Genomic DNA, 11,248 nt, shown 5'->3' with positions numbered 1-11,248 from the left:
CTGTAAAGGTATAAAAACTGTTTCTTATAAATGGGTTATTATAAAATTTAAGAACATCCACTATCCATTTGGAAATCAACCAATAAATCATAATAGTAAATTCAGCATAAACAATGTTGAAACTGATGATGGATCCAAAACTAAAGTTCATAGGTGTATTGTTAGATTGTAAATGAAGTTGCCCCCCACCCCCACCCCATGAAACACATCTTAACAGTTTTTTTTCTAAGAAAAAAACTTTATTACACAAAGAGGACTTGTAAATATGGATTGTCTTTAAAAACTGTACTGTATTGTATGTAGCTCCATACTTGCTCTACTGGGTCAACAGGGGGGGATTAACATAAAACAATGACAAACTCAGTATGTTTAAAAGAAAGCAGTAAGAATAGTGTACAAAGCAAGGAGTGGCGATCCCAGCACCCCACTGTTCATTCTTTAATAACATTTTATGAATCAAAAGATTTTAAAATGATACGATGATGTTATTACCATAGAGAGGGATTTGAGGGTCTCTCTGGTTACAGTGTTACTTCAGAACTCCAATAGTTTGGATAAAAGGCAGACGATGGATGCCACTGTGGAGTGTCCATGCTTTGGTTTTAGGCTGCTTCTCCACAGACGTCACACATTTACTGCTTATGTCCAGAGTGGGTTTGCAGATGGTTTATTAAGTATCTTTTATGAGTAAAGGCCTTTCCACACTGACCACAGCTGAACTGTTTAACCCCACTGTGGGTGAGCTGATGTCTCCGTAGGTTAGTAATCAGCGTAAAGGCCTTTCCACACTGACCACAGCTGAATGGTTTAATTCCACTGTGGAGGAGCTGGTGATTTTTTAAATCACCTTTCTGACTAAAACACTTTCCACACTGATCGCAGCTGAATGGTTTAACCCCACTGTGGGTAAACTGGTGTCTTTTCAATTCACCCATCTCAGTAAAGGCCTTTCCACACTCCCCACAGATGAATGCTTTAACCCCACTGTGGATGAGCTGATGTCTTTTTAAGCTCCTGTGGCTAACAAAACCTTTTCCACACTCCTCACAGCTGAAAGGCTTAACGTCACTGTGGGTGAACTGGTGTGTTTTTAAATCATCCCTGCGAGTGAAACACTTTCCACACTGATCACACTTGAATGGTTTAACCCCACTGTGGATCAGCTGGTGTTTCTTTAAGATCCCACTGAAAGCAAAACCCTTTCCACACTGCTCACAGGTGAATGCTGTAATTCCACTGTGGATGAGCTTATGTGTTTTTAATTTACTCGGGCAAGTAAAAGACTTTCCACACTGCTCACAGGTGAATGGTTTAACCCCACTGTGGACAAACTGGTGTCTTTTCAAATCACCCTTCTCTGTAAAAGCCTTTCCACACTCGCCGCAGACAAATGCTTTAATTCCACTGTGGGTGACCTGGTGTCGTTTTAATTTACTAATGCAAGTGAACGCCTTTCCACACTGATCACAGATGTATGGTTTAACTCCACTGTGAGTGAGCTGATGACTGTTTAAATCACTCATCTCATTAAAACTCCTTCCACACTGACCACAGCAGAATGGTTTAACCCCACTGTGGATGAGCTGGTGTCTCTGTAACTTACTAACGCAGGTAAAACCCCTTCCACAGTGGTCACAGCTGAATGGCTTAACCCCACTGTGGACGAAGTGATGCTGTTTTAAATCACTCTTCCGAATAAAACACCTCCCACACTGCTCACAGCTGAATGGTTTAACCCCACTGTGGATGAGCTGGTGCTTTTTTAAATCACTCGACTGAGTAAAACCCTTTCCACACTGCTCACAGATGAAGGGTCTGTCCCCACTGTGGATGCGTTGGTGTCTTCTGAGGTGGTCCATCTTGGCGAAAGCCTTTCCACAGACGACACAACGATGCACTCTGTTTCCCTTTGCGGCTGGTGGGTGAGCTTTGTCAGGCCCACTGCAGTGCTGAGGTCTCTGGCCATTTTTTCCTCTTTGTTCCTGTAGTGACAGAAACTAATCTGTGAACCTGCAGTCCTGAGACAATGTCACTGAATTCATGTTAGCATGTGTATGAACCTGTCTCCTCACCGCTTGTGGAGAATCAATTTCTAAACTCTTCCTTTGCTCCTCCATCTCCTCCTGTTGGGATGGAAAAGATCATCATTGATAATCAAACACAATCCAAACACTTGCTGGCAGTTACCTTTAGACCATAAAGATATTGAACTCTGAAGCTGCATATTTTTATTTAATATGGATGCATTACTCATTGGTATTGATCAATTGTCAATTTGCATATCAGCAAGCCTGTTGTTAGGCAGTGGTGTGTTGATCTCCAGGGCCAGCAACAAGTCTGGTTCAGTCATTTGGCAGGTGTTGATAAACTGTGTGGGAGGAAGGATGAAAGACCCAAATGCAGGACTCACGGGAAACCAAGGCTACGTCTACACTAATCTGGACAAATTTGAAAACTGAAAACGTCCACACTATTGTTTTCAATCAGTTTTGAACAGTTGTGCATCCACACTAAAACGACTAAAAACAATTACTTTGCTGTACTGCGCATGCGTGAAACATAAGATGATTCGACCTGCGTTATTTCTGTCTGCCGTTTATTTACTTTCCGGCTCTTTGAAATGTCTAGGAAAAGCATCAAGTTTTTTAAATGGACTAACAATGAGGTGGAGTTGCTGCAAGTAACACAAAAGTACAAAGTTGCAAAAGTGAGTGAGAATTAAAGAATTTGAAGAAAAGCTATCTGGAGCATGTCCGAACTGATATTAATCTTTGATATGGCTGTCAAAATTGAGAGCAAACAAAATAACTGCTGTACAATGCCGTCTGCCATCTTGGTTGAATTGGTCACATGAATGCATCACATGACTAAAATTCGTCATCGTTTTCAAAAGGCCTGCGTTTTCGCAGGGCACACTGCGATGCAAAACCAGCGTTTTCAAATGTATCCACTTTGGAAAGCGTTTTCAAAAAGGTCAGTTTTCCTTGACCAAAAACACTGTCTCAGTGTAGACGGAAGGCCAAAATGGAGAGAAAAGACACGTTTTCAAACGAAAAGGCATTAGTGTGCACATGGCCCAAGGAGTAACTAAGGGAGGCAGCTTTAGTGGCTGTACGAAACCCGAACATTAACACGAGAAAACTGACCAAAAACTAGAAACAATGAACTACAGCAGAAACTGGGAAACTCGAACTGGGAATCACAAGATGCACGGAGGAAACCCACAGCACTATGAGGGAACATGATGGTGCGATGCGACAGACAGACAGATGAAAACACAGGAACGGAACCAGAAAGAAAAACAAATAGTCCAGAAGGCCGCGGCAGTGCAGATACAGTTCAGGGGCCGACCGCGTGGAAAGTGGTAGGGGCGAAGGCGAAGTGGGTCTGGAGGCCAACCTTGCGGAAAGCAGCGGCGGCGTACTGGAAGCAGCTCCGGAGGTCGACCGCGTGGGAAGAGGCGACAACGCCACAGTTCAGGAGGCCACCTTTGATGGCGAAGATCCTTGGCCAATAGATCCTGAGTACGACGATGGCAAAGGAGGGCCTTTTCTGGAACCCAATGAAGAAGATGACGGAGACAAAGAGCTTCAGGTGACTTGGATGGCAGCCATCGTTGGTGTGGTTTGGAGGATTGTGGGCATCAATGTAGTTTGGTGGATGGCCAAAATCGGTGTGATTTGGCGGATGGACGAGGATGTGCTGGCCTAATCCGACGTGGACGTATCCAGAGAACAACACTAAACACTGGTCACCAACCCAGGACCATGACAGGTACAGCAAAATCAAAATGAACCGACCCAAAATGCCTCGAGGAGCTCCAATGTATGCCCAGTCGAGTGCTGTTGTGTTATCATTGTTTTTGTTTAAAACTGCGGGCTGCGTGGGCCTGATGTGGTTACACTTTATATTCACACGCTACTCCTAAATGCATTTCTATTGCAGGTCTGTTTGTAGTCGCACATGTGGGTGAAACACGTTTACATCATTTAATGCTACAGAGCCATCCATTAAGATAAGATAAGATGACCTTTATTAGTCCCACAGGTGGGAAATTTGTTTTGTTACAGCAAAAGTGCAAAGTTATGTAGCAGAAATTAGAAAACACTGGAATGCAATAAAATATAATAGAATAAAATATAAATACAAATACTATATACAACTGAGTGGGAAAATACAAAAATACAACTTCGTCAGAAGAAGAATTGCACATATAGTAGTCTTATTGCACATGTGAGGGTTTGATCAGCTGCAAAAGTCTTTATTGTGGAGTCTGACAGCAGTGGGGAGGAAAGACCTGCGAAATCTCTCCGTCCCACACCGTGGGTGCCGCAGTCTCCCACTGAAGGAGCTGCTCAGTGCTGTCAGAGTCTCCTGCATGAGGTGGGAGATGTTGTCCAACAGGGATGACAGCTTAGCCACCTTTCTCCTGTCACTCACCACCTCCACTGGGTCCAGAGGGCATCCTAGAACAGAGCTGGCCCTTCTGATCAGCCTGTTCAGTCTCTTCCTGTCCCCAGCAGAGATGCTGCTGCCCCAGCAGACCACACCATAGAAGATGGCTGAGGCCATCACAGAGTCATAGAAGGTCTTCAGGGGTGGGCCCTCTACTCCAAACGACCTGAGTCTCCACAGCAGGTACAGCCTGCTCTGCCCTTTCCTGTAGAGGGCGTCTGAGTTATGAGTCCAGTCCAGTTTGTTAAATGAAGCATCAAAGAATTTCTGTGGAGAATTTTTGTACTCCACTTATTCGAAGTACTCAATGAATCGTTGCAGCCCTAATCCAATCTCTCTGTTCACATGAGATCCAGCGATATCTAGCTACACCTTATCATCCACTCCATCTCGCTTTGAGTGCTCAGATAGAGTAGAAAAGCACTATATAAGAACCAATCCATTTACCATTTACCATCTCCAACCTTTCATCCCGGTTGAACTAAGGCAAAGGTTATTTCATTTCATGTCTTCATGTCATTTTAGCACAATCCGCTTTAAACCAGTTAGAGGAACACTTTCTCAGTAATTTACTCAGTACAACTGTTTTATGAAATCATACATTTTTAAAGTCAGACATCAGCGTGACCTGTGTGTCCAAAATGTTTCTCCCACGGAAAATGTCCAGATGAACAGAATCAACTCTCTGAGGTCAGCTGAGATGAAGGTGGCTCACATTATATCACAGACTGTTTCCCTCCCCAGGACTGCTTTGAGACAACTGACTGGCAGATATTTGAGAATGCCGCTCATAGCAACATCAATGAACTCACAGACTCTGTCATTGGATATATTGATAAATCTATAGACGATATCATCACCAAAACCACCGTCTGCAAATATACAAATCAGAAAGTCTAGGTAATTAAAGACAATCATACTAAGGTCAAGGCGTGAACCTCTGCCTTTACCTCAGGGAATCCTGACGCATATAAAGACAACAAGGAGCAGATCCTCTACCCTCAGGAGGACAGTGAGGCTATAACTGCATCCCAGGCTGGGTTCTCAGGGCGTGCGCCGACCAGCTGGCAGGGGTGTTCACCAACATCTTCAACCTCTCCCTGAGACAGTCAGTGGTCCTCACATCCTTCAAAACATCCACTGTCATTCTTGTCCCAAAGAAATCAGCGGTCTCCTGTCTGAATGACTACCGCCCTGTTGCACTGACATTGTCATTATGAAGTCCCTCGAGCGGCTAGTCAAAGGTCACATCTGCTTCTCCCTCCCTGACAGGCTGGACCCTCTTCAGTTCGCCTAACTACAGAGGATGCCATCGCCCTAACAACGCACACCAACCTCACTCACCTGGAAAAAAAAAAAAACATGTTCAAGAATGCTCTTCATCGACTACAGCTCGGCTTTTAACACCATCATCCCCTCAAAACTTGCCTCGAAGCTCGTCGACCTTGGGCTGGGAACACCCATCTGCAGATGGATTCTGAACTTCCTCACGAACAGGCCCCAGGTCGTGAGAGCAGGTAAGCACACCTCCTCATCACATCCTAAACACAGGAATGCCACAGGGATGTGTGCTTAGCTCCCTCCTTTATTCCCTGTTCACACACACGATTGCGTTGCTAAACATAAGTCCAACACCATTATCAAGGTTGCGGATGACACAACCAGGCCTCATCACAGGCAACGATGAGATGGCCTATCGAGAGGAGGTGATAGCGCTGTACAAGTGGTGTCTGGAAAATAACCTGACTCTCAACATCAGCAAAACAAGGGAAATGATAGTGGACTACCAGAAACGACCAGTCAGGGAACACCAGTCCATCAACATCAACAGTGTCGAGGTCGAAAGTGTCACCAACTTTAAATTCCTTGGAGTCTACATCACTGAGGATCTCTCCTGGACCCTTCACACAGACATTGCTATCAGGAAAGCTCACAAGCGACTCTACTTTCTGAAAATCACTACAGAGGGTGGAGAAGGCAGCAGAGCACATCACTGGCATGAGGCTTCCTGCCATTCAGGCAGGGCTCGCAAAATCGCTAGCCCAACATCCCGGGGCTAGCGATTTTTCCAGTCGGGCTACCAAAATCTATCTCTGCCCTGCCCGTCGGCCTATCGTAGGAAGGAAAAATATATGTCAATGCTTTTGCATTCTTTCGGAAATGTAGCTGGGTAATTATGTCATTGGCATCGGTGAGCCACTGTCAATATGTGACATATTGAAATCGCGTTTGAATTTGCGCTTGTTTTTTGCTTTCACTTTGCAATCGCGCGAACTGTGTATAGAACTGTGTATAGAGAGCGACAGCACTGATTGGTGAGTGATCATAGCAGCATTAATATAATGCTGCTATCCTGTATATATTGTACATACTATTGTTTGAGTACTTACGATTGGTTTTTTTTGTTTGTTTTTTTGTTTTTTTTCTGCGGGATTTGATTCCCTGCCGTTGTAGTGTGTTACTGATGGTGACCTTTGTTACTTTGGTCCCAGCTCTCTGCAGGTCATTCACCAGGTCCCCCCATGTGGTTCTGGGATCTTTGCTCACCGTTCTCATGATCATTTTGACCCCACGGGATGAGATCTTGCGTGGAGCCCCAGATCGAGGGAGATTATCAGTGGTCTTGTATGTCTTCCATTTTCTGATGATTGCCCCCACAGTTGATTTTTTCACACCAAGCTGCTTGCCTATTGTAGATTCACTCTTCCCAGTCTGGTGCAGGTCTACAATACTTTTCCTGGTGTCCTTCGAAAGCTCTTTGGTCTTGGCCATGGCGGAGTTTGGAGTCTGACTGTTTGAGGCTGTGGACAGGTGTCTTTTATACAGATGATGAGTTCAAACAGGTGCCATTCATACAGGTAACGAGTGGGGGACAGAAAAGCTTCTTACAGAAGACGTTACAGGTCTGTGAGAGCCAGAGATTTTCCTTGTTTGAGGTGACCAAATACTTATTTTCCACCCTAATTTACAAATAAATTCTTTACAAATCCGACCATGTGAATTCATGGATTTTTTTTTCACATTCTGTCTCTCACAGTTGAAGTGTACCTCTGGTGCAAATTACTGACCTCTGTCATCATTTTAAGTGGGGGAACTTGCACAATCGGTGGCTGACTAAATACTTTTTTGCCCCACTGTAAGATTTTCTGGAGGACAGACATTTGTTTAGAACTCTTAAAGATGTCGAAGAAGCTCCTTTAAGCAATTACTGTGATGTTCCTCCACCTCCAAAGAAATGTCAGGAGTCCGAACCACAAAAGAAGCACGTATTCTCGGACAAGTAGTTGCAGGAGGTGAGCTGGCTTCAAACAAATGATGAACGCACAGAGATGTGGTGCAGGATGTGCCGTGAAAATCCCACTCTAGCGGACAAAAACACTGCCTTTTATATGGACGCAAACGCACGTTGCAACTTCTTATCTGGTGCGCGTCTTTTATTTTGACAGCGAATGCGCACATGCGGACCACTTATGTGCACCCGTGTAAATAACATAATGTTCTGCCGGATGTGTTGTTGGTTTTCCCTCGATTTCTGAGTCGACAAGCGCCTTTGTTACTGGGACCAGTCATTTTAAGAAAGGCCCCCATTAGAACCCATGAGAAATGCAAGAAATGCATTATTGCTCAGTCTGCAATATCTTTCCCAGAACAAACACCAATTGCAAAAGGAACAGCGTACTATGTTGCAAAGAGTGAACTACCACTGGGAAAATTTAGCAGTCTTTGCAAACTTCAAAAAGCAAACGTCCTCGATCTTGGTTCCACTTGCCTCTTACCCGTGACTTCAGTGGAAATTTCAAATTCAGGATCTGACAGAGACTGATTCATGTCCTACACAGTTTTTTACAAGTTCATAGAAATGTCTGTTCAATTAGAACCAAGTATTTAAGTTGATGATTGTAATTTTTATACAATGTTGTAATTTGTGTTTCAACAATTGTTTTGATTAATGTTTTGTTTCCTTTACAATCTTATACTTTAATGTATAATATTGTAAAGGAAACAAAATGGGAAACAAAACATCAATCAAAAAATTGCTACCTTTTTTATTCGGGCTACTTAAATTTATTTTGGGCTACCAAAAACTGAAGAGTCCCTGCCCGAAGGGCTACCAGGGATTTTGAAATTTTGCGAGCCCTGCATTCAGGACATTTATCTCCAGCGGTGCCACCATAAAGCACACAGCATCATCAAGGACCACAGCCACCCAGCACATCAGCAGTTCTCCTTGTTACCATCTGGCAGACGTTACAGGAGTCTGTCTGCTTAGACTACAAGACTTAAAAACTGTTTTTACCACCAAGCCATACGACACCTGAACCACATCTCACACACTACACACCACAGGATGCACACAGAGGCTGTCCTAAAGTTGCTCAAGTACATTCTACATTCTGCACTGGTCACTCACTTTATCAGTAATCACAAAAAAAAAAAAAACCTCATTCTCCGTACTGTACTGTACTAACTGCCACTTTTAATCTTGTACTGCTCAAATCTGTACTGCTGCTCACTCCTGACACTTTATCTTATGTGCAATTATATTGTTTCCACACTTGAAGAGGGAATGCCAGGAATCGTGAACCTTGTAAACAGGTTCTATTTATGGTAAAATGGTAAATGGCCTGTATTTATATAGCGCTTTACTAGTCCCTAAGGACCCCAAAGCGCTTTACATATCCAGTCATCCACCCATTCACACACATATTCACACACTGGTGATGGCAAGCTACATTGTAGCCACAGCCACCCTGAGGCGCACTGACATAAATAGAAAAAAAATCAGCTCTGTAGCAAATCTAAAAACAAAATGGAAACTATAAGTCATCCCAACATCCTCAGACACACAAACATAATCAGATAAATCACATTACGTAACAAATGCCTATTATTAAAATATAATTATGAGTTATAATTGCCTATTTCAAATATCCCAGCTCGTCCAACATCAACATGGTTTAATTCTCTGGGTTGATTAATAAAAATTATGTTTTCCTGCCACAAATGAAATTGAAAACACTACAAAATCCCACAAAGTCTTAAAGGACCTTAGAGCTACTTCCTGACCAACCTATCGGCCCCACAGAGCAAACTCAGCCCTGGACAGACATTGAACAACAAGCATGCAAACAGCAAGATCACCACAATAAAACTCCATGTTTCACCAACATTACACACCCTCAGCTCTAACAGCTTGGACCAATGACTCAGTGTTACAGCGCCTCAGGAGAACAGCACCAACATCAACACCGACACTGGTTGAGAACTTACTGAACCTCGTAATAATCAGGACAGAAACACAGATCAAACAATAACCTTTCCAGAATTATTAGAAACCACAGAGCTTGGATGAATCTTTAATGAATCAGTACAAAGTAAGTCGACAGTGAGACAGCTGCAACCTGTGTGTTTTACAAAGTAAGAGGCAAACACAAACATGTGACTGAGGTCATGTAAAAGAAGAGTGTGTGCGCCACGTGGGTGAACATGTGGTCACTGGGAACAAAGAGCATGTTCAGTGGGAGCCTTCAGTCACGCTGAGGGTGAATTAAACAAACGCTGTTCAGCTTCCAGGAAGGTTATCAGTTAGCATGCAGGACCAAACGTTAGCCACTGACTGTGAAATACACCAACCCGCACACTGCGGTCATCAGGGTTAAAGGTCACATTCACACCGAGTCGTGCGTGCATATATTAGACCTGTGCTATTTGTGCTGCGGTGATGTGTTACCATCTGTCTGCAGAGCTGGATCCTGTCAGTTGGTACAGGAAGCCCACAGTCCTTTGTTAGCAGAGGGAGCACTGTGTGCTAACGGGTGGTGCTGCTGGTGTTCACTGCTGTGCAGCTGAGAGCAGACTCCATCAGCTCTGCAGGCTGTGCATGAAGCTGTAGGAGCCACAGCAGTGCTGTCACCTCAGAGACTGGACAGCAATGTATCTAGCTTATAATTAAAATTGTGGAGAAAAACACAACATCCAGTATCTTAACAAAAAAAAATCTGCTCTGAACTGGAAGAAAAAAACCCTGAGTAGAAGCTCACATCAAGAAAATAGCTTCTCGGTTCACAGTAGCATCGCTCTGCTAACATGCTAACAGCACATTTGAGCTACTTACCCCCTCCCTTCCTGTGCTGAATCATAAGCGTAAGCGAATCACTCAGGACTCACTAACCCCCTCCCTCCTGGCTCACAGCTTCTTCTTCTTCTTGGTGGCAACCAATGTTAAGGCGCATTACCGCCCTCTGGCTCACAGCTCAGTGGACATTTAGATGAGAAAATATATATTTAACACATTTAAGGAAAATGCTAATAAAATAAAAATAAACCTCTGTCGCCTCTGTCAGTGCGCCCCAGGGTGGCTGTGGCTACAATGTAGCTGCCATCACCAGTGTGTGAATGTGTGTGTGAATGGGTGGATGACTGGATATGTAAAGTGCTTTGGGGTCCTTAGGGACTAGTAAAGCGCTATATAAATACAGGCCATTTCCATTTACCATAAACAAAAGAAATGTTTATTAAGCAATTTTAATAGGAAATTGCTTAATTTTAGAAATGTTTTTGCTCTTTTTTGCTCTATAAAATAGTTGTTTTTTTTTTTTTTTTAGAATCATTCATCTTAGCAGTAGGATTTACATGAAAAGAGAAAGAAATTAAGTTTGAGTGAAAATGTAAATTTTTTGCACTCTCTGGTCAACTGACTCTGTGAATCAATGGACTCAAAAACCCGATTCACTTTGGTGAGTGACTCATTAAATCCGATTCAGTAACAAGAATCAAATTTACCATCACTAGT

At 43.4% G+C, this 11,248-nt stretch overlaps 1 protein-coding gene across 2 annotated transcripts; it reads right to left on the bottom strand.

The window, feature by feature from the left end:
* Positions 1-257: 257 nt before the first annotated feature.
* Positions 258-10,618, bottom strand: LOC146618077 (uncharacterized). Of its 2 annotated transcripts, none has more exons than XM_085372284.1 (3): positions 10,571-10,618; positions 2,073-2,123; positions 258-1,982 (listed from the first exon to the last, which is right to left on the bottom strand). In XM_085372284.1, exons 2-3 carry the CDS (start codon positions 2,115-2,117, stop codon positions 633-635), a joined length of 1,395 nt encoding a protein of 464 aa, XP_085228410.1. In that variant the 5' UTR covers positions 2,118-2,123; positions 10,571-10,618; the 3' UTR covers positions 258-632. The 2 variants fall into 2 exon arrangements, with proteins under 2 accessions (XP_085228410.1, XP_085228409.1); XM_085372283.1 differs by lacking the exon at positions 10,571-10,618 and adding an exon at positions 10,187-10,372.
* Positions 10,619-11,248: the final 630 nt, after the last annotated feature.

This window comes from Diplotaxodon limnothrissa, linkage group LG15, assembly GCF_057381915.1.
Source record: "Diplotaxodon limnothrissa isolate DT_005_m linkage group LG15, D_limnothrissa_male_GT1.1, whole genome shotgun sequence".
Taxonomy (NCBI): Eukaryota; Metazoa; Chordata; class Actinopteri; order Cichliformes; family Cichlidae; genus Diplotaxodon; species Diplotaxodon limnothrissa.
This window is presented reverse-complemented; position numbering and strand designations above follow the sequence as displayed.

Excerpts from the sequence above, each read along its gene's own strand:
- LOC146618077 (XM_085372283.1), bottom strand. Across the intron at positions 1,983-2,072 it reads AAATTGATTCTCCACAAGCG|GAACAAAGAGGAAAAAATGG; the intron begins GTGAGGAGACAG and ends CTGTCACTACAG.